At 51.8% G+C, this 23,534-nt stretch overlaps 2 protein-coding genes across 2 annotated transcripts; one reads left to right on the top strand and one right to left on the bottom strand.

Moving 5' to 3' along the window:
* Positions 1 to 599: 599 nt before the first annotated feature.
* Positions 600 to 1,092, top strand: PEX10 (peroxin-10; the record flags this gene model as incomplete). Its single annotated transcript, XM_005855073.1, has 1 exon — positions 600 to 1,092. A coding segment is annotated over one exon (415 nt), but the record flags the coding sequence as incomplete, so codon positions are not given.
* A 20,334-nt stretch (positions 1,093 to 21,426) lies between these two features.
* On the bottom strand, positions 21,427 to 22,197 carry NGA_2024610 (uncharacterized protein; the record flags this gene model as incomplete). Its single annotated transcript, XM_005855072.1, has 1 exon — positions 21,427 to 22,197. A coding segment is annotated over one exon (541 nt), but the record flags the coding sequence as incomplete, so codon positions are not given.
* Between the last annotated feature and the right edge of the window lie 1,337 nt (positions 22,198 to 23,534).

Here is a 23,534-nt window from a genome sequence, read left to right as displayed (position 1 = left end):
CTCGTCCGTCAGCGGCGGCGGGGCGGTAGAGGCGGGGACGGAGGAAGGGCAAGAGGTGAAGGAGGGGAAGGGGGCTTGTCTTCGCCTCCTGCAGCTCCTCGTTCCCACCCACCGGGTCACCCTCCCACCTCCGCCCCCCTCCTCCAGCGCTGCCTCCAGCGTCTTCGTCGCCTCCTCTCCCTCCTCCTCTCTTCTCCCCCCTACCTTTTTCTGGCTTCCCTCCTCCCCTCCCCCCGTGACGCCCTCTTCCGAACCCTGCATCGCCTGCATCTGATGGTCTTCTTCCTGACCAACCGTTACTTCACACTGGCCATGCGGGTGGCGGGCGCGCGAACCATATTCACCCGGGAGATGGGGGGGGAAGGGCCAGAAGGAGAAGGAAGCAGCCCGCGCCGGGCGAGCTACGTTGCGATTGGTGTCTTGATCCTGATGGAGATGGGTTTGAGAGCCTCGTCGAGCGTCATGTCGGCCCTGCGTCGGCTGTGGGAGGAGCATCGTCGGCGGGAGGGCGAGCGTCAACAACATCTACTGGGTGATGGGTTGGACCCTCCCCCCTCTCTAGTCCACGTAGTCGACCCCCCCGCGTCGTCCCCCTCCACTCCAGAGACTGAATCAGGACGCGGAGAAGGACGAAGCGACCCCGATCGGGGCAGAGACGGACGGGGAAGGCCGGATGAAGCCGGGGAGAGAAGCAGTTTATTGCACTCCACATCATATACACGCACGCTGCTGACAGAGACGCGAGTGCCGTCAGGCGCCGCCGCCTTCGGATACCGGAGTCGGGGTAACAGCTTGGAGGTGGACAGCTTTCGGGAAGGAGGAATCGAGGAAAGGAAGGAGAAGAAATGTGCCCTGTGCATGAGTACCCGGAAAAATCCTGCCATTACACCCTGTGGACATGTCTTTTGTTGGAAATGCGTCTTGGCCTGGTGCAGCGAGCAACCCGAGTGTCCGCTCTGTCGGAGCAAGTGTCCTCCTCAGGCCGTCCTGCATGTGGTCAATTTGGGGATCTAAAGCTGCAATGAGAGAAGTTTTTATGCCCGTGAATTGAGCGTAATGTTACGCGGATGAGCATATCATGGGAAAAAGTACCTGTACAGTTCATGTGTGCTTGAGATTGAAAGGTGGTTTTTATTTACAACGTAACACTGAAGAAGGCCTTTTTTAACTTTTTTATATTTTTTCCAATACTGTTTCTTGTGTAACAACCAATGACATAAAGCCCCGTGACTCACTGTCCTCCCCCTTCAAAGTAGCCTGCGGACTGCAAGCTTATGTACGTGAAAGGAAATGAATCGGCGTCACACAACTTACGCCATGAAATCAAGTCGCAAATATGACGACGTGGATGTTGTGGCCAACCCCGCCAATTTTTGGAGCCTTCGTCTACTTTATCTTTAACATATGCAGAGAAAGACTTCATGCGTCGGAAGCTGAGCACAAATTCGTCCTCGACCTTTTCTTGTAGCGGCCCATATTCAAACCTCCCGCGTCTGCGGAATTGAATGGTGCCCACCATCGCTCTTTCTGACCCGATCACCCTGATGTTTCGGTGCACACTCAACAAATAAAGAGGTGTCCACTTGACAAGCGTGGCTGAGTGTGCCCTTTTTGCATCAAAAGCTAAGGTTTGCGGTCTTGGCGTGGCGAAGCGACTTCCCGTGCTTGGAAGATACTGCATTGTTCGTCAAAATTCACATGTCTTCTCCGGCGCATACGCTCCCCTATCTCTTAGGTGGGGAATGGAAAATTTAGCCCCAAATGGAACGAGCAATGGGGATAATGGCGGCAAATACGATTCGGAAATCGAGGACATGACGAGGAAGACGGGAAGTATTGGCAGCATGAAAGACGATTCGACTATCATGAAGGGCGACGCAGGGGCAAAGGCTAAGGATTTTGCAGAGTATTTCTGCTCATATGCGTATTTGTACCATCAGGTAATGCATGTTAAGCATCCTTTCGATTAAGGTCCCTCCTTAAGATTCGAGGAAATGGCGTGTTATATTCACATGTGCTCTTTCCTTGTAATTGGTCTCAGAAACAAATGCTTACCGACCATCGGCGGATGTTTGCGTACCACGAAGCAATCATGAAGAACTCGTCGGTGTTCGAGGGAAAGACAGTCGTGGATGTGGGTACGGGCACGGGAGTTTTGGCTGTGTGGAGTGCCAAGGCGGGGGCGAAAAGGGTTGTGGCTGTGGAGTATACGGGTAAGAGGAAGCATGGAAGGGGGAGAGTTATGGGCCGAGGAATGTAATGCGACTGAACTGTTTTTCGAGGGGAGAAGGCACGTTAGCCCTCCACTTGAACCACTGCATGGATGTGGTGAAAGCCGATGCCAGCTGTGCCTTCTCCTACGGCCTCTCTCACCTCTTTTCCTCTCCTTTTCGTGGCTTCTGGTGCTTTAATTAGACATGGCCAAAATGGCCCGGGTGATCGTGGCGCAGAATGGCGTGGACGCAATTGTGGAAGTCCAGCAAGGCTCAGCGGAGGAAATGGAAGAGGTGGAGCCAGGGTCGGTGGACATCATCGTAAGCGAATGGATGGGTTACTTCCTGCTGCGCGAGAGCATGCTCGACTCTTTGGTACGAGTCCGGGAGAAGTACTTGAAAAAGGAGGGCGGGCACATGTTTCCCTCCCACGCCACCATGTACTGGGCCCTGATCGAGGACGAGCGGGAACGACAGGTCAAGGAGCAAGAATACCAGCAGGCCCTGGAGGACTGGCAAACCTTTTCGCACCAGACCAAAGAATTCTACGACTTGGACATGGCCGGGTTGACCGCCCAGTACGAGGAGGAGCAGAAGGAATACTACCTCCTCTCCTCCTCCTGGGCGGAGCTACGGGCGGAGCAGGTGGTGGCTGAACCCGTCGTCATCCGGCGCTTGGACTTGAAATCCTGTACCTTCGAAGAGATCAAAGGGGTGCCCGAAACTCCCTTCCAATTCGTGATCCCCCCCAATGACAATAACGAGCCCGTGTACGTGAGTGGTTTTGCCGGTTGGTTCACCACGGATTTCTTCGGGAACGCTCCTGGCATCGAACCCTTGCCGCACCCGACGACCTTGAGCACGGCGCCCGACGTGGGGTACACGCACTGGGGGCAGCAGGTCTTCCACGTAGTAGTGGGGTTGGAGCTCTTTCCCGGGGACGTCGTGGAAGGAACGGTGACCTTGGTGCGACAGGTGGAAAACGCTCGCCTCTACCACGTGGAGGTGGCGTTTCAAGTTCGTCGGGGGGGCGTCACGAGCAAGCTGGTCAGACATAAGTACCAGATGCCTTGACGTCACGAATGGAAAAAGAAGCTTGGCGGAGGTCCTGTACAGATAGTGACCGCAGCAAGGGGGCTGTGAGGACTGTGGGGTGACAGTGTGCATGGCCAGACCGGTCGACTCGTCTTGCAGCAAAATGGTAGTGCATCGACGTGCGGCCCCCACGAAAGGTAAAAATAAAAAGCTTGGTAACGGTTAGGGTTAGGGTTCCCGGAAAGTGACTAACCGTAGAGATTTTGGCGGGTGAAGGTAACGGATTAAAGTGGTAAAGGTGTAAAATCTTCATGGAAACATCTTTTTTAATGTATGTGTAGTCAGACCGCTAGTGGGCACCCTTCCTCGAGGCTTAAGGACCTGGTATTTGCAAAAGATGGATTTAGGACGGTGAGGGAGGTTTACAGGGAAAGAGCGTTGCTTGAAAAGATAAATAGAAAGTAAAAGCGTTGAGGGTGTGACCCAAGCTGACGAGGAGGAAGCAAGACGCGAAGTAAAGGAAGAACCTAGTCAGTGGATCTGCACCAGAGAAGCTAAGAGCATTTCAAAGCGTATCTGCATGTCTCAATTTATTTGTTCTGTACACATAGACGCTTTGGGCGCTCGACCTGCCTCGCATGACACCCCTTACATACTCCGCCCGCCAAAACCATTTTCAATGAATACTCCTCTCACAGCACGCGCTCCGCTTGCTGCGTTGGAAGAAGATTGAAGCGTTTTTTCAAAGTCAATCGCTGCTTAGAAAACTTATCGTCCGGGGAAAAGCGAGCTGTTGGGCGAGAGGAAGGATATTTGAAGGAGGGGTCAGGAGGAATGACAGCTTGAGAGACAGGAGGGATGGGATGGTACGAGCCGCGAAAGGCTTCACCCGCCAATCATCTCTCCTCGTGGCTATGACTTGTCGACAGTTGGAAATGGCACGAAGAACCACGGAAGGCGTGTCAAAACCTCCCTCCCATATTGGCACACTACTCGGGCAAAGCTTTGGTCTCTTACCTGGGTGTGCCGAGTACGTGATCTGCCCATCTGGAGCTTCCTTTTTTAACGTGTACACGCGTTTGCCTTCCCCATTCAGATAGTACATGAGATGCATCTCTTTCCTGTGTCATGTTGTGGTACAGGACGAGAAGGATGGTGTATGTATCCTTGCCGTTCGTTCAAGCAGTTTTTATTACTTGCTTAGCCACCGCGTGCTTTCGCCACGCTATACCTCTTAACTGCATCATAAGGATATAGGTGTTACTGCAATGAATTACTCCTACCGAGACCAAAGTAAACTTATGTCAGCTTTGCAGGACGGTGGCTGATCGCTCTCGTCGTCGGGGACGGTGGGGAGCCACGCGTTCAACTGTTGATTAACCTCCCGGCCCCCCTTTATACCACCCTTTCCGTCTTTCAGCTAAAAACGTCTCTCCCAAACGATGCGCCGGTCAGAATCAGATGTCAGTATGCTGTTGTGAAATGTTTTCCACTCGGTGATCGAACCGACATTTCAGTGAGATAGAGTAAAACCAGCGTGAAAGAATTCACTCGCAGCATTTCCAGACGATATGATCATTTCACGGCTGACTTTTCAAATTGTTATAGAAGCTACTGGATTCCACAGTTCAGATAGCTCTTTTCAATTATTTTTCACGAATTGCCCCTGTCGGAAGGATACTTTCTAGCAAGCCTAATTTTCAGTCTTGGAATCAGTTTTCAAGTTTCCTGCGATGAGAACACATGCTGGCTGCTTTCCAAAATATGCGTCTGCTCCCTGCAGAACCAAGTGTCAATCTGTTTTCTACTGGGTATCCACACTAATCAAGAATCTATAGCCTAGTGCTGTTAAATACTTCATCGCTCTCTTCATGGGGCCGTCGTCGTTGCCGAAGCCCCTAGGCCTGACGCGACCTTGGCCTCGTCTGGGCAGAAAATCGGCGTCAGACATGGAGAAGAGAGGGCGACATTCCGCATCTCTTCTAGCTCTTCGCCCTCGCCGCACGATTCCTGAGTGTTGGTGCAGTCCTCGCCAAACCTCTCGCGCACTTCGTGCTGCCATCCAAGCATTTCTTCACTTCCTCTTCCCGAGCCAAGGCCGTGCCCGCCGTCTTGCCCGCCCTCTGTCCCTTCCAGCGAAAAGAAGGAAAAGACAGAGTCACGCGTGGTCTGCGGGTCCACAGTGGTGGCCATGCTCCAGCCCAACTCGTTCTCACTCGCCTCCCCATCCAAGGCCTCCAGGCGCAGTGATTGGGGACCAGCCCCCCTGCCCTTATCTTGTCCCAGTCCACATCTTCCCGCCTTCCTCTCCCTTCCCCTCCGTCCGGACTCCCACTCCTCGTGCAGCTCCAGCGAGTGCCCAAAAATATCCTCATCCATGCCTTTTCTTCCCTCCTCCTCCTCTTCCGCCCCTCCCTTCTCCTCCTCCTCCTCTTCGGCCCCTCCCTCCTCCTCCTCCTCCTCCTCCTCCTCTGTTTCCTCGCCATTTTCAGACTCATCCATGGGCCACATCTCCAGCGTCTCCATAAACATTGCCTCCCCATCCTCCCACTCGTCGCATCGTCCTTTTCTCCCGGCAATCAAATTCTTACTCGAGACGGACCGATAGCCCAGGAACGAGGGAAGTGGAGACAGCAATCGAGCCTTTGCATGGATAGGAGTGACCAGGTCGGCAAGCGCAGCAGGGGCCCTGGTTGCCGAAGGGAGTGTGGATGCTGAGGGACTGGCCGAAGAGCAGGGGGGGCTCAAAGAGGACGTGGCAAGGGCCGCGGCATCCCCGGCGGGGTTGTCAGCCTGGGCGCCCTGCGTCTTGGGGGCGTGTGGTGGTGGGGGAGGTAGATCGTCGCAGTGGTCCGAGATGGCAGAGATACGTCCAAGCAGGTGAGGCAGGAGCCGGGACGGATGGCTTTGCAGGCTGTGCTTGTCCCACAGGGGCACTCCACTCTGCGCCGCCTCCGACGCTTCAGGGGTCCACCCAAAACCGCTGCCCGCCCTTTGCCCTGGTTGGCCGTGCTGCAAATGCCTTCGGCTTAGAGGCAATGCTTGCAAAGGGAGGGACGAATCGAAGAGCCCCGTGGCGAGGAAGGTCAAATAGGCCTTGCAATGCTCAAGCGCCTTGTCGTTGGGAGGATAGCCGGTGGCCAGGGCGAGGGCGGGGTAAAAGACGGGAGGGAGGAGCACGTAGAGGCCAGCCGCGGCCAGCATGGATGGGAAGAAGTGGATGGAAGTCACGTCGAGGAGGGCCAGATCGAGCAAGACTTGGACCTTCTGAGCGATCCCTGTGGGAAGGTGCTGGAGGAGGGCGAGGGAGGGAAGATCCTGCTGGGACAGAGAGGGAGCGGAGGCGGCTTTCATCTCGGTGGCGGCAGCGGGGAGGCCCCGCTCGAGGAAGGCGAGGAAGTACCACTCTGCCCAGTCGTCCGGGGTGGGGGGGGTCAAATTCCAAGAGAGGGTGGTCAAGAGATCCTGCTCAAAAACTACAAGGTCTCGGGCATGGAATGCACCCGCGGTCGCCTCGGCAAGGTCGTGGGCTTTCGGCGGATACACCTCGTCCATCTTGGCAGCGACAAAGAGGGCCGTAATGGCCAGGAGCTGGAGACGCTGTTTGGGGAACCCCCTGGCACAAAGGGAGAGGTAGCGATCGCAGTGATTTACCGCTGCTTGGAAAGTGCGACGATGGACTGAAAAATTGGCGCAAACCTCCATAAGCCAATCTACGAGCTGGGCACGCATGTCTGGGCGGAGTTCGATTTGCCGTTCTTCGTAGCAAGGATCACAGGCATATATGTGCATCTCCGACTCGCGCATTTTCAGGAAATGCCGCCGCCCGTAGTGTTTCATGTTATGCAATGTCACATCTGGCGGCAGAAAGAGGCCTGTCTTTAAGTAAAAAGAACTTCGCGAGGGACGCTTGCTCTGAATCCATGTATCCCCTCCGACATCTCCCGAATAGGTGCTTTTTGCGCAAGTCGCGAGAGCCTCCAGATCCTCCATTTCTAGTGTCTCGTGACACGCCGCCGCGAGAACTGAGTCCTCGCACGCCTTATTGAGGCCATACATCTTGCATGCACTGATGCTGCAATAAATGGCGTTTTCTTCGCCTTTTTAATGGATCCCTCGTGCTGCTTGGTCGCTGCTTCTGCGATGTATAGCGTGCATATCGTGGTAAAATGAAGAAGTTGAAGCACAAGCAGACTTCCCGTTACTTCTTGCAAAAAATTCAGTAACATACTTACTTCACCGTTTTCCCCCCCAGTCTTCCTTCCCCTTTCCGTTTTTCTGTTGTCAAACGTCGGCTCGTGCAGCTCTGGCTGGTTGCATGACGCAGACAATTCTGTGCAGCTTTCACAAGTTCTTGCCACCTATTCTGGTGATAAGACATAGAAAAGAGCATGTCGAAGACAAAGTGGTAAGTTTTTCATGGAGCCACAATCTACACGTGGCGACAATTAGCACCCTAAATTGGATTTCCAAGCTCCTTCCTCGCAGGGCGAGGCTCGGTTTCTGTCCGCTCAGCACAAACGCGGAGCGACCACAGAACCAATAATGCCAAACGATGTGGCTGCTGCTGCCCGAGTAGTAGTGACGAATATGTACAAAGCAATGTTCGAACAATATTCAGGGGAAATGAGACAAAGATGGCAAACCAAGTGCGGTCGAGGGTGATGAAAAATCGAGGGAGAGGCGAAGACCAGCGCAAGCCCGGCTGTCTGGCTTCTGTGGATAGGAACAGGATCCGCAGAATTCACCCTCTCTCGTTCAAGGAAAATATGCCAATGCTTCCGTGATATAATTTGTATTAAATATACATCTTATCCGTGGAATACGACTCGGCTTCTGGTCTTGACGGGATTTTGTGACCTTCATCTGGCCAAGGAGAGTCGGAGTCGAGGCTTGAACTCGCAAAATCTTCCTTGTCGCTGCCAAAGAAGATGACCCATTCTGGTACATGTAAGGGCACACATAAGTCGATAGGCACACTGTTTCAACAATATTTTCTTCCAATATGATACTTACTTTGATATTGTTGAATAAAAATTAAAAAAAAGTGATTATTGACAACGAAAGATATTAAAATACATTATTAAAATTAAGTGTAGTTTGTGATCATTTTCCCTCCATCGCCGTCTTCGCTCAAACCATCCCAACAAGGCCGTCGGATTAGCCTTCTTCGTTCCGGTGAGCACCATTCAAGATGTCAGTACGAGCAGCAGTACCATCCATGCAAGGAAAAAAACATGTGCCACGATTTCATCTATTCATTTTATCAGTGAGGGAAGCTGTTGAATGTGACACGGCATCCGCAGCCACGTATCCCCTCTCCACACTTTTCGCCAACAAATTGGTCATACCATACAAGCAATACAACTGAGGGTCTCATTCCGAGCGTCTTTTCACTGCCATAGGCTAGCCTGCTAGACATGGAAGAAAGTCAAGCGACTTCATCTGATGCTATTGCAATTGACGATGCAGCGAATGCGCGAGAGATGGGCAAAGAGGAGCAGGACAAGCGGAATACTCAAGAAGTGCAAAAGTCTTCTGAGCGTCATGATAGGCATGTAGAAATGAAAGATACCAGCAACGATCAGAAAGGTGCGCGTATGGAAGTGTGCTTTTGTCTCATGATGAAGAGCCTTTCGTCCGTGAGCGATTGACTAGACTTCGGGAAACTAATTTCCCTGCTTTTGGGATTTTCACGTCATCGTTACGAATTCCTCCACCACACTTCGGCCGTTATACCGGATCAGGCGAGCTAACGCGAGCCTTTGACGACAGATATCAATCCACGAAGGTCGAAATGGAAGAGAGGAGAGGAGAAAACGGCGACGATTGTGTGGTGAAGGATGGACCAGTGCCCTCCCCCGCTCCATGCTGCGAGCTGGCAGCAGAGAATGCGACCCCTTCCTCACCGTGTGATGTAAACGATGGAGATGCGTACGAGAAAGACATCGAGGAGGAAAGAGAACAGCAAGAGGAAGAAGAAGAAGAAGAGGAGAATGAGGGAGAGGTAAGGGAGGATCCCCTAATGCGGGCAGACCGCATTTTATCAGCCGCAAAGCCCGTGCCAGCCAAGTCGGCGTGGATGCTTTTCACGGCTGAGGCGAGAGAGCTTTTAAAAGAGGTAAGACTGGCGAGAGAAAGGAGATGCACAAAATCAAGCAGTCGCATTTAATTTCGATGAGCTCACTCCGACGACACATCCATCCGTCATCCAGGAGCAACCTTCTTTGAGGGTGACGGAGCAGGTCAAAATCATGTCTGAACAGTGGAAGACCTTGGACGATGAGGCCCGTCGTCCTTTTTTAGAACGCGCGGCTGCCGATAAAGAGCGTTATCAAGAGGAAAAATTGCGGTGGGAAGGAAATCAGGCCGCGAATGCCGTGCCAAAGGGTGGGAAGGAATCAAGGAGGGATGTGGAAGCAGGGAGAGGGCTCGCCGACGAAATGCTGTTTCCACTGGCGAGAATTCGCAAAATCATGAAATTGGACCCTGAGGTGAAGACAGTATCCAAGGAGGCAGCCTTGCTTGTGGGAAAGGCCACGGTGAGGAGGCAGGACGAGCCCAAAAAGCACAGAAATGTGGGGGAGATGCTTTGGCCGAGCCAGGGAAGGGATGGCGATAGGTAGCCTTGCAGTGCGCTTGCGATCAGACGTTGAAAGACAATCAGAGGATGTTATTTGACCCGTCCCCTCACCCACTCCTGTTTTTTTCCTTAGGAACTCTTTCTTGATATGATTGGAGAAGAGTCTCATAAAGCCTCAGGGCGCCGAAGAACTCTGAAAAGCGAAGATGTGGCTGCCGCCATGCGACGGCAAGGAAAATTTGCTTTCTTACGACCAGATTTTCCAATGGGAGGAAAAAGCAACACAGGAAAGGAAGGAGGATCGGGAATGAGCAAACGAGGGGAAAGAGGGAATTTAGAAGGTAAGGCAGGAAAGATGAATGCTATTGCCAAGCTGGCCGCGGCGGACAAGCGGAGGCAGGAGGAAAGGGAGAAGGAGATATTGCAGGAGGTAGAAGGAAAAGACGATACAGAGGCAGAATCAAGCCAAAAACGAGGACGCAAGGCCAAGAACACACGATTGCTGCCGGCTACTGTTGTTGGACAACAGAAAATCGCGAACTTTCTCGGCCACAAACACGTGCTGACCGATGAATCGAGTAGCACTTGGCGGGAAACTAATTAGAGATGTGTACACACCAATATCCTTAGGACGCTTTGTATCACGCAAGGAAAGATGGAGCTCATTGAAATAAACGTTATCAAGCGGACTCATGAAGATAGGGAGTGGAGATAGTTTTTGTTAAGAGACTTTGGTGAACGCCAAGGAAGACAATCAAGTCCGCCTCTTGGCGTCAGAGCGAATGCTTCTTTTCATGTCCACATTTATATCCAAAGACATGTCGTTCTCGCACGTAGTCAATAAATTTTTATCTCCACTTTTGTTGTCAAGAGAACATGTTCGTATTTTCCTACACCACTGATTTACCCTAATCCCTATCCCAACCCGAACTCTTCTTTCCCGGTTGGCCACAAATTGTTCCCTCCTATTTTCTTGTGCAGCAGCCACTGTTTATCGCATGTTTTACAGCATGTTTTACAAGACCTACTTTTCCATCTTGATGAGAGGAGGACATGCGTGGGAGCCTGGCATTGAAGGGCTTATGATTAAAAAATATCGGCCGTAGCTGCTGTGTGTCCTTCAAGACGGAAGTGAAAGGAGTGGAGGCGGTCGGTTTCTTGGGTCCCAATCCCCCCCGTCCTCTCATTTTATGCTGGGAAGCCCCGCATTGTCATGTGCCTCGCAACCGATGTCACCAGTGAGTTGCATGGAGAATCATATTTCCTTACGTTCGAACTCCTTTATTTTTTGTGGGCTGATGGAAACTGTCACGGATACTCGGGCCCCATATGTTCTGTCTCGCTCGGGCATTAGGGCATAGGTTTCCAGTTAGGCTTTGTGCATATCTCAAGAATGCCTACAACGTAACTTATGCCTCACTCCGTATGAGGATGCTAACTAGCTCCCTTGTGGCATGGTTAAATATTTCATTGACTTTGTGCCTTCTCCTTCTATTTGTATGCTGTTCCAAGTCCTCTCGACACCCAAATACTCGGGTCGAGGGGTCGGACGGGTTTACCAGACCTGAGACGACACTAAAACAAGAAGGATGGTCTTCCAGTAAAGTTGTAAAGTAGCTAGAGCCTTTGATGAGAATAGGGCATTTGACACACGTCCGCATTGTAGACGAGACAGATATCAGTCTCCTTAACTGTGAAGACCGCGTCGCATGACATACTTTTCCCCGATGTGGTGGTTTTGAAATGTCTGCGTGCAAGTACAGCGTGGTTGAAGTGCGATTTCCTCGCCAATATTTTGCACGCCTTCCTGCTTCTCACAAGTTATCGGATACCTGTGTCATTGTCATTATTATGTTGTAAATCAAACGCCTTGGTGAATGTGTTTTTGGGGGTCTTGGTGGAATTTTCTCTCCGGCCGTGCGTTGCCGTGTCTATTAGTTGGCTTCCTATTCCTTTTATTTTAACATCGGAGTTGTAGCGCATAGCCCTACAAAGTAAGAAAAAATCCAAAGAAACGTAAACGTAAACAAAAAATCTCGAACGTAATGTACATTCTCTCTCAAAAAACAGGTAACTGTCAAAGTTCTGGCGCTCTTGAGACTCTCTTTGGAGTGACTTGCCGTGAAGATTTCAAGGGAGGCTTATGTATGATAAAGATGGGGAGGAGACCATCGCATATCCGGAGAGCGGCAGCGAGGACAAGATACAGTCAGGCTGGATGTTTCCATTATTTGAATGCACAGAAACGTCTTTTGCGGGACTATGCTAGAACGACGTTGGGTTTGGGAGTCCGATGGAGGTCAAGCTTGCAAGGACTCAAAAGTGCTCGTGGCATTCGACTCGCTACCACACCGTCCAGTCAATGGACACAGGATGAACTCGATTGTCTTTACAGAAAATGGGATTTATATCGTCCGAATTCTGAAGAGCTGCGCGTGAACGCTTGCATTCGAAGATTAACTCAACATGATAAAGTGAAACAGGAAAGTAGCCTTGACACGCGGCCCGGATTCCCGTGGAACTCGAGGTCTCAGATTCCGAGCTTGGCTTCTCCATCTCTTCGTAGCATCAACTTGGACGAAAAGAAGAATTCATGCTCTCTACTTGACATGGAAAGGGACCGATATGAATCGGCAGGTCCCGTGCAGCGTGTTTTCTCCCCCATCGCCTGCTCCGAGCCTCTGCACGGAAAATCAGAGCCGTCAAAACGTCGACCTCATCTAGTCTCTCGCTCAACCCTAGACGAAGAGCCCATGTGTAAGCATCGCCGCGGTAACATGCCCGTTTTCGCAGTTGATACAGACGTAGAATTCACTTCAGAGGATGGCGACGGCCGTGATTACCGTCACGAAGGTACAGAGATGTGTGTGACCGCATGAGAGCCACGTGGTGTTTATTCCATCCCCTTTCCTTAATGGTGTTAGGGATATATCGGATTTTTATTCGCTCTTTCATCTGGCTTACATGATATTCTCCACGATGTGTCATGTCGCGCGCAGGCCGTATGGACGACAATAATTGCGCTTCTGATACACCGACTGATACGCCTATGGGCTCCATTGGCATTCAAGAAAACACATCGACAATGTCAACGCTACTGCCATGCGCTGGTCAAGTCCACAATTTTGACGAGAGTGTGATGCTTTTGGATGAAATTCTGGAGGAGTTTGGGGCGGACCTTCTGCCTTACTTGGAATTTGCCTCAGATGATGAGGAAATTATGACAGAAACTGGAATGAGGTTGCGCCCGCCTGTTTCAACACCAAGACAGGGTCATCCACCTTAAAAGAGAGGTGGAGCAATGAGAGGGGACACATCCACCGTAAAAGAGAGGTGGAGCAATGAGATGGGACGTACCGGGCGAGACAGTTGATGTCCCTGAAAGCTAGCGAGTCTTAATTGCTTTTCAGAGAAAGTTTCAGTGCAATTACGTCGAGGAGATTGATAAATGGAAAGATACGGTTGAAAGCGATTATATCGAAAGTAACCACTTCTTGCTTTCATTTGTGGCATGTCCCATCGAGGATTACGATCTGACCTTGTTAGCACCTATTTCCCATTCAGAGTGTTCTCTTTAACCCTTTTTCAATCCCTGTCAAGCTGAAGAAAGTAAATTCTTTTACGAATAGGCACAAATTGCTTGCTCCTCTCTTTTTATTTTTAAAATTTAAAAACATACCCGAGCTTGCTCGGGGCGGTCTGACCTCAGATAGAGCCAACGCGTTGAGGAATATGAAATCCAAGGAGAAGGCCAGACCGTCCTAGCCGCGGTCATGTGCACATGGCACGAGTCGCGGGCGAGATCATGAGCCCAAGACTGTGGCTCCTTGAATATCATTGAAGTCACCGTTATTGGACAATCTGGGGGATCGCTGTCGATGGTTGCCGCGTGTATCTCGCACCGCCCTCTGTCGGCACGCTCCCACACCGTCCCTGTCATTCGACGACTTTTAGCGGCTCGCTTCTTCCTTTTCGGGAAATTGAATGGACCCCACACGCATTGGATGGTCTGTGTGTGTGTCGTGAGGTGGGTAGCAATACATATTGCTGCTGTTTTGCTGGATGAAAAGCTTGCGGCTTGCGTTGTCATCATGACACACGCCACGAATCGTTGAGGAAACTAAACTATAATCCACCAGCTTCTTACGCCCGACACCGCACAAATGGAGAAGCCAATCGATCTTCTTAATCGGGAAGGAGAGAAAATAGACGATGAATCATCTTTACTATGTTGGGGGTGCTTCATATTTACGGCAAGATCCCTCTGTTGAGGGACACTGATCAGCAGCCAGATCGCCCCCTCATTTCTGCACGCTTTTCCACATTCCTATACGCGTTCACAAACAGACGTTCTCTCTAGCCATACGCCAAAGAAAAGACCTTCGCTACCCGCTTCTGAGATGGTGCCGGGCTGCGTGCCAACAGATACCAGTGGAGCGTTGCGTCTGTCTGGCACCACCCCAGCATATTCCTTTCATTACCTGAACGCCCAAAAACGTATCATTAGGGAATACGCCAAGACGATACTTGGACTGGGTGGTCGGTGGCGGCTGACGCTGCGAGGTGTCACGAGCCTTCGAGGCGTGCACTTGGATAAGACACCCTCGAGCCAATGGGCGCAAGAGGAATTGGACTGTCTCTACGCGTTGTGGAACTTGAAACGACCGTCACCAGAAGAGCTTCGCTCCAAAATGTGCGTCTCGCTATTGATGCACGGAGGGCAGCATTCAAAAAGAGTACTTCCCCGCTCTCCTATAGGGAAGCCCCCAGCCTCGGAGGCTTCTCTCAATCCCACGGTCCTGTCGAGCGCCGGGGCCGTGTGGCTAGGCGTGGACGGAGAGGAAGGTTTTCCTTGTGCCCTCGATGCCTCCATTCGTCCACCTGCATCCTCTCCTGCAAGTGCCTTGCAAGCCTGGGGCCCGTTGCCGCTATCCAGTTCTCCACCACCGAACGAGGAGGGAGGACAGGGGGCAAGAGCTGCTGCGTCGCGTCTTGGGACAAAAAACGAGCAAGAAACCAACAAGCATGCGTTTAAGAGGCTGTTGGTTCAGTGCTCGTGCGAAGGTGGGTGCAGGGAAGATGTATACATGGGGCAGGGCGTGCGTTTCCTACCTCCACTGTGCCTGTCAAGCCAACTTTTTCTCTTTCTTTTGTGGTGATGGGCTCAGGGCATGATTCTGTCTTTTTCTTGAGTCCAAATAACTTTGGCGCATACCCCCTCCTACACGGCCCCCCGAAGCGATTGTTGGTCCCTGCACTGTCAAAAACAGTGGCTTCAGATACTCACCTCCCGTTTCGACCAGGCTGCCTGACGAATGCCCCTGCCGGCCCCGGGTCTGAACCCCTCTCCGTCTCCTCCCTCGACTCTGCCCAGGCCCTCAAGCGGCCAAGAAAAGTTGCGGGCACCACTCCTCCAGTGTGCGCGGCGAAGCAAGAGGGGGACGGGCTGGGGGCTTTGCCCACCACTGGGAAATTGCCAGGGGGATACCCGGATTCACCGTCTCCCTTTTTCGATTTCGATTCGGACCTGTACGGAGAAGGATTGGGGGAATGGGAGGGGATGCTACCCTCGCCTTTTAGGTCGAGAGACCCGGAGGGAAGCGACGAAAATAAGGAAAAAGAGGCTGTGGCGTGGCAACAAGGTAGTTAGTCACGAGACGGCTACGGATATTGTAAACCTGAGGGAGGGACGCCTTGCAAACACCTACGGCGCTGGAACCTATTGACGAGCTTTTGATATTGTAATGAGTCGCTTGGGTTTGGGGCATTTCGTCGTGAATTGTTGTGGGAAGAAGGAGACGCAAGAACAAGACACGGGTTCTGCAAACGGGAAGTGGAAATGAAGAAAAGTCCATCGAGGGCAAAATCTGTTTCAATTAAAATAGTTTTGAAAACAAGGTAAAGCTAAGGGAAAACAACGCCTGTTAAAAGAAGTGAGCCGATTACCTGCTTTGCGGCCTCCAACAGGGCCGCTACCGAGAGGCTAATGCCTTCTTCATTAAAAACGGTTGCCCTGTTGTTTTTTTTTCTTGCACGTGTTAACTCTGCTTAACAAAGTCAGTACATCAATCAAGTCATATTTTTTCAATTTTTGCGCGAAAGAAATCGCGGTTCGGCCTGCTTCAATGCTCCTGACTGAAGGACTCGATTCCCCAGAGCTTCCAGACCCGGCCCTCGCTTGCTCTATCACAGCGGAATTTCAATGTCCTCCCCCTCGCGTTCCACAAATCGGGCAAAGAAAGGGGTGGTAAACCGTTTGTTTGGGGCCTCTTTCAATGGGACTTGGCCGGGGCAGGCCAGATAAGTGTCTCGGTCCATCTCCCGCGTCTGGGTTAGGGCGACACGACCGCCATGCGCCACGGCAAATACATTGCATTCCTTGACGAAAGCCCGCCAATTTGGATCGTTGGGGTTGTTGAAGATCGGATCCAAAGTGAATGACATACCAGCTTTCTCGTACCCTTTACCTTTGCAGGAAAACCACCCGTGGGGCTTGTTTGTCATCCGTTCCATAAAGTACGTGGCACAGGCCCCGGGGCGCCACCCATTGTGCCTCTCCGCAAAGTCCAAAGTAAAAGCGTTGAAAGCTGTGACCACTTCCTCGAACCGTTCGAAGGGGTATTCATACCAAGAAAAATCGAGTCGGTTGTCCCTCGGGCCGGGCTCACCGTAATGGTTGACTTGCGTGCGCCGGTAGAGGCAAGCACGGTAGGGGAGGAACTTCAGTAAGGGAAAGGGGAACAACACAAGGCCATGTTGAAAATTGGGAAGCTTGAAAGCGGCTATCAAAGACCACCAGAATTCACTACTGGCTTCGGCACCTTCAGGGGCGGGCTCGCGCGTCTCAATAAAGGAGAGCTCTGGCTGCACCAGAATGAAAGCTGTCCGCGTCTTGGACAAGATATCTGTGCTAATTTTTTTGACCATGTCCTTGGTATTCATGATCTTCAGACTCAATTGCACGAGTGATTCAGGAAATACGCGGAATGTGACCTCTAAAACGATGCCGAGCAGGCCTTCGGAGCATTTGAACAGCCCAAGCTCCGCCGCATGCTCTTTTTTTGATAACCTCACCACGCGGCCCATATGGTCTACGTACTTCACCCCCACGATTGCCTTATACAAAGAACCAGTCTCAGAGGGTGGACCCGGCCCCGCATCTTTCGTGACGCTGCCAACGATAGAGCCCACAGAAGCATCCCCAATCTCAGGAGCAACCAGCATTTCGAGTCCTTTCTTCCCCAACCAGTTGTGAAGCTCCAGCAAGGTAGTCCCCGCCTGCGCAGTCACCGTTTGTCCTTCATCGTCGTTGCCCACTGCAATGATTTGATTGAGTTTGCGCATGAGCACAACAGTGCCTCCTTCATTTACCACGGCCTCAGTTACAGTATGAATATTGCCCAGTGCTCGCACAGGGGTGGGATACTTTTCTGTATCCTGGACAGCTTCAATCACATCCTCAAATGTGGCGGCCTCCACGACAACGGCAGGAGTAAATTGATAGGAGCGGCCCCAATTCTTTAATGGACGATTACTGGTGACCTTGGAATATTCTGCTTCCGGATCCGGGCCTGGACCTCGGCATGGAATGCAAGCCATCTGGGGTGAGGAAAAAGGGGTGTTTTCAGAAGACTCCTGAAGAAGTTGGTTGGGCAGACGTTCAGCGTACAACACAGTGCTTAATAATAAAATCACACATATCATCAGTGGAAGTGACTACAGTGCAGCATCCATGCCCATCTATGAGAGGCCTTTCACTCTTTGCGCCAATCTCCTCCAACGGCAACGGCAGCAAGCGTCTCGTTAAATTTTCAACGGTTACTCGAATTTCTTTTCCGGACTTGTCGGAACCCAGTCCGCAAACGGTAATACGGAAAAAGCCTCGACGGTGTGCAGTATGCTGCTTTGTCAATCCATTTATTCAAATGAGATGCCCATTGCTCCTGCGATCTTTCTGCGCACTTTCATCAGTCGTCAACGACACCCACCCATCATGTAAGTCACGGCATGGCTAGGTGGTTACTAGCTTCAAATAACTTGCATGAAGCTTCTCATTTTTGCCAGCAAACAATTCTTCTTTTTTCTCTGTGCAATTATTGCTGCCTATAATGTTTATATTCATTCGCTCGGACACGATTCTGTCTCTAGTCTTAGCTTTCTTTTACATTGATCCTCCAAAAGTATGTTGGATTAAAGTCTCGCAAAGGAAGGGATTTCACGGAGTGAGCGTCTTTTACGGACAAGGCAGCAAGAGATTGCGCTAGAAATGATTCCAGGTTTCAATATCTGAGATTAGAAGTCGTCTTCATCTGAGAATAGAAGTCGTCTTGGCTTTTGACCTCTGATTCATTCAGTTTCTTTTTGTCAGCATTTTTCCTGGTAGGTACGTCGATCGTTTCAAATCCGTGGATTAGGAATTATGCACACGGCCGTCCTGGATATTTCTTTCAAATAACTAGCTTTGTAAGCCTCCCACAGAAAGAGCAGCTTTGAAAATGGCAAGACTATCCAAAGGAAGAAAATTTAAATAATATTATTGCAGAGGGATAAAAGCGTACAATTAAAATAATCAAACGGCTCTAACTTCACATCTTTCAGGACCTTCTGCACTTGATTTTTTTGTCACCCAAAAGAGAGCGTTGAACGTTGTTCAACTCACGCCGTCCTCATCCCTCTCCGAGCGACTCGTCTATTCCTTGTCTTAAGCCGCCAGGTCATGCGTGACCATCTGCCGTCCTGTCTTTAGTTCGATGCCTGACTCCCAGAAGGTGCCGGGCGCTAGCAGTGGATTTCGATACGGTTATGCTATATTGCTGCGTCAACGGCACTCCATATGGTTTTCAACGCAGCATTCCGGGTGGGTCTGCAAGACTCGTGGAGTATTGTCGATAGAAAAGTCGGCCCCGACACGGTTGTTGCTCCGTGGCCGGGGTCTGGACGGCGATGGAAAGTCTCTTTGTCGCATTTCAGAAACGACACACACTGCTACTGCTGCTGCTCAGCCAAACGACGCACCCTTGCAAATCCCTAATCGCTATTAATGCCTCTGTACAAACAAATCAGACCACCCCTCTCCTCTGCTATCCAACCTCCTCGTCTCCCCGGCTCCATTCCCTCACGCATCACACCTCCCGCCTTCCCCGCCTTTGCTATCTCGTCCCTTCTTTGTCATGCTCCCTGCCGTCGTCGCCTTGATCTCCCTCCTCTTCCCCTTCCTTCTTTCCCTCCTTCGGCCCCCCCGCCCCTCCCTCCTTGCCCTTCACTGGCGGCAGCTCCAGCGTCTCCTGCAGGGGGGACGGCCCCACGTACGTGGCGCTCACAACATCGAAGTCTTCAGGGGCCTCGGTGGGCAGAAGTTTGTACACCTTCCCCACCTTCAAGCCCTCCCTCCCTCCCGCCTTCGTCGCCCCCTTTCCCTCCCTCCGTCGCCGCCTTCCTCTTTCCGGGGCCCCCTCATCAAGGACCTGGTAGTAGTTGCAGGGACGGCCGCGCATGGGGTCGTAGGGGGGAATCAGGACGTCAAGGATGGCGCAACCCTCCTTCCCGGCGTGGAATTCGTGCAGGTTGTTGCGGGTGTCGAAGAGGGAGAGCGTCGTGGGTTCTTCGAGCCAGAGGGAGGAGGTGAGCCGGGCGTACCCCCGGGCGCGGAGGAAGCTCGAGGACGAGGGGGAGGGGCTGGGGGACGGGGAGGAGGACGGGGGTTCGCACCAGTCGAAGTCCTTTACGTTGAGAGAGCCTGAGAGGAGGCGGGAGAGAACGCACATGCCGGGGTGGTCGTGGAGAGGGATGCGGGCCTCGGGCGGGAGGACGAAGACCCCGACATGGAAGTCTTCCTCCTCGAGCAAGCACAGGTAGTGAATTTCCGAGGGACGGCTGGTGGGAGGCTGGAGGTGGGGGTGCACGGGCGCTATCATGCCCAGGTGGTGGAGTTCGATCTAGGGATGGGAGGGCGAGAAAAGGAACAGGACGGAACGAGTGTGAAAAAAGTTATCCTGCGTCTTGTGCAGACACCAAAGCCCCACCCGAGTGTCTCCACCACGTGCGGCCCCGCCCTACCTGGTCGAGGATTTTCTGTATCGGTGCCACTTGCGTCATGCCCATGGCGAACGCGGGTGCTCGCCGTCTGCCTAGCCTCCTCCTTCCTCCTCCCCATCCTCCCTTGTCTCCCTCTTCCTTTCTACTTATTCTGTTAAGCTCTTCTTCCGCTTCTTTTCCTGTCTTGTCGTTTTCGGCCACTTCTCCTTCGTCATCATCCGGCCCATCCTCTTTCACCGCTCCTCTGCTATCTCGGCTTCGGATATCACCACTCATACTGCTGCTGCTGCTGCTGCTGCTGCTGCTGCTGCTGCTACCAGTGCTGATGTGGCTGCTGCTGCTTGTTCTTTTTTCCATTATCAACAGGACTTACAACTCCTATACTCGCGATCAATTGCGCTTCCTTAGCTGTACATACCACATGGCGCGTGGTACTGATCAAGGAATATATCTGTGGATGTGGGTAGGAGGAGCCAGGTCAAGGATAAAAAAAACGAATATCGGCCAAAATGCGTAAATTTCGAATGGAGGACAGGAATGGAACGGCTTGAAGGTCACAGGACACTATTCCCTTCTGAGACTCACCAAAGGACTGGTAAATGCTGGAGTGTTCGGGACACTCTTGCCTACGACGGACCCCATGCTGCAGCCCTGTCCGGTCTCGTTGCCGACTTGCCGCTACCACCACCCTCCTTCAACCGGGTGGTTCCTTTCAAAGCCAATTGCTTGCTCAGAGAAAGGTTCCGGATGCGTATCTGTACAATTGAAGAAAATTGCAAGAGAAAGAAATGACTTGTCATTCAGAGACACACTAATCTGTGTTATGTCCTGATACGAGCACCTCAAGGCAATGCCGGAAAAATGTGAATTACACACCCGTGGCAGAGACTATGTCTTATTCTCTTCTTTCTACGCATACTCTTCCATTATCAACCCCGGTCCAGACCTGAATATAAACAAGCGTCGACAGGCATGAGCTTCAGGCAGGCACGCCCCCAGTAGTGGAGACGGGGGGAAGAACAATTGCGCGAAAAAAGTGCTCGGCGGTGCTTGTGCATAAATCCGGCATCGTTTTGTGACTTTTCAGGAACGACTGATTGTACGAAGGAAAATCTCAAGAGTTTTTCCCCAAAAGTTAAGATGATGGGCCCTTGGCAGGCACGGTACAAATTTGGAGGCGTAATCGACGACATAGCCCAGCCTAATGCTCAAGCTACTCCTGTAGAAGCCTGCCGTGTTGCATATGGGCCCAGAGATGAGGGACATCAGATACCATGGCCGCCATGTATGCGTTGAAAGGAGGGCGAGACATTCGGCCAACCACTGACATTGCTAGAATATGACATATAATGGATTGTCACGGAAGGTCTCTTATGAATGAATCCTGGGCTTGTCAAGGGGTCCCTTGCATGGAGAGCTTTTTGGAAGAAGAGCTCTGTAGTATCCAACTGTGGGCTCCTTGATCAGGTACCACATGAAGGCATAGTTCTTTGATCCCACGTCTTCTTCCATTAATAATGCCGGCAACACACCCTGAAAAAAGAATGTAACAATTCGATACCACGTGTGCCTTCAAGAGGTGGTCGTCATCCTCCCTGGATCTACAATCGACATTTTCAACATAGAGATCGCCTCATTTGATGATACTTTCAGCCGTTTAATTACAAGTTCTAGTCTAGGTGTATACTCTCAGCCCTCGTCCTTTCAGCCCTCGTCCTTTAAACACAATGCTCAACACTTTTCGCATTTGAGGCGTCCATTCCTTCCCTCCTGCCCCATATCTCGCTCCCTCACTCTCTTTCCGAATCCTCATCATGTTCTTTGTCGTCGCTATCTCCTATTCCGTCGTCATCGAGGTCCGATCCCACCGCCTCCATAGCACCTTCCACATCCATATCTCCGCCCGACCGATCAAATTCTCTCAGAATTTTGCGCTGCTTTCGCAAATGTAACCCTTTTATGTCTCTCTCTAACGCCCGGCGCTTCTCCTCCACGTCCTTTTCTGCAGCCGCTCCTGTCTTCTTGACAATCGACTTGGGCTCAGCGCAACCTGCGCAGACGGCGCGCTTTTCAGCGCACGGGTCACAAATTTGATGGTACGCCGCACGGACACTCTTGGTGTGACAGCCGGTGCATGTTGCAGGGGCGCTAAGTGGCTTGTATTTCCTATATTTTTTTCGCCATTCTACTTTTTCATGGCATCGTTGACAGAGACCCTCAATCGGAGACGCTAGGATGCGCTCGGTTTTCTTGCTCTTGGGATTGTGTCGAAACGCGAATGTATTCTGGTGCGCAGGTCCTCGACGACGTTGCCCGCTCATTACCTGTGCTGCACGAGTGTAATAATAGGCAGGCAGACCCGTTGTTTTGTCGGTGGAGGTGATAGGGGAGCAAAGCGAGTATTTATGAGAGCGGGACAGCTTGTGGGAGTGTAGACATCGTGAGGTGAAGGTCAAGTGGAGGGTACATCGACGTATGCGGTGTATCCGCGACACAAAAGGGATAAATCGTCATATGCATGTATCGATGCCGTGCATCGTGCCATGACCGTACAAATAAGCCTAACATGCTGACAATTGATGGTGGGAAGGGATGTCTCACCTTCAGTACAAGCAGTAGGGTGGGAGGTCATCCTCCCAAGAACCCCTATCCAGAATGGCCCACAATTTCAGCCCCTTTGTACGAATTGGGCTACGGAAGAAGGCAAAAGACACATGCGTGCTATCCACTGCGGGGACCAAGGCTCACAAAGTAAGAGTGCGAGGTCGCTTGAAGGCGCCTTTCCACAGCCACGTGACATAAAATATCCAACCCTTTGGTATCACGTCTATGTTTGCTGACGTGGCCATCTAGGCGCCACGCGACGCAAAGTCGATCACTGAGGCCCGTTTAATACACCCCACGCGTTCTGAGGCCACCCCCTCCTGGACTATGCTTCCTGAAAGACGGCCATATTTACGTGTCACTATACGCAGAACGTGTCAGCGTCGGGGGCGGAAGTGTCAAAGTGCCACCGCCTCTTCGCTAGCTTCCTGTAGCTGACGTCTCGCGTCAAAGCCACCCTGCACTAGCACGGCGTGTCATTCCGACATCCTCCCCTATGCAACTTTCTTTGTCCCACCGCACGCATTTGCGATATCACGTGGGGCAGGTGCGTGTCAATCGCGCATTTTTTCCCATGTTGCACTCGTTTTCCATTGTTTTTTGGGACGGGTTGCACGGCGAGCAGCAGCTGGCAAAGATCAGACCCTGCCTTCTGGTCGGTTGGTTCCATGGAAGTGCCACACGTGGGGTATCGAGGCCGTGAAAGGCAACTCGACCTTCTGTGCCGTGCTTCGAAGGGTCGTGAACGCCGTTTTTTCCACGATGGGTGGACTTTGTGGATGTGAGCTGGCCTTGAAGGCTTGCGCTCGGCGCGGGGGTCCTGCTGAGTGCCACCTCACTCACTGGACTATGACATAAAGGTGGGCCCTCGTCACCACCCAGGGCGGTTGCTCCAGGATCCAACGCGGTCGAAACCCATTTTCTCCGTGAGCATAAGTTCTTTGTTGCGTGGTTTCCCATGCGTGCGCCTTTCATGGGTGTAAATGTCTAGTTTTGTGTGAAGTATTTTTTTTGCAGTCGGAATGATGAGGAGAATGCAAGCACAGAATCCTCTCACTCGAGAC

This window comes from Nannochloropsis gaditana (assembly GCF_000240725.1).
Source record: "Nannochloropsis gaditana CCMP526 unplaced genomic scaffold scaffold299, whole genome shotgun sequence".
NCBI classification, from domain to species: Eukaryota; class Eustigmatophyceae; order Eustigmatales; family Monodopsidaceae; genus Microchloropsis; species Microchloropsis gaditana.
Note: the sequence above shows the minus strand (reverse complement) of the source record. Positions and strands in the feature narration are given on the sequence as shown.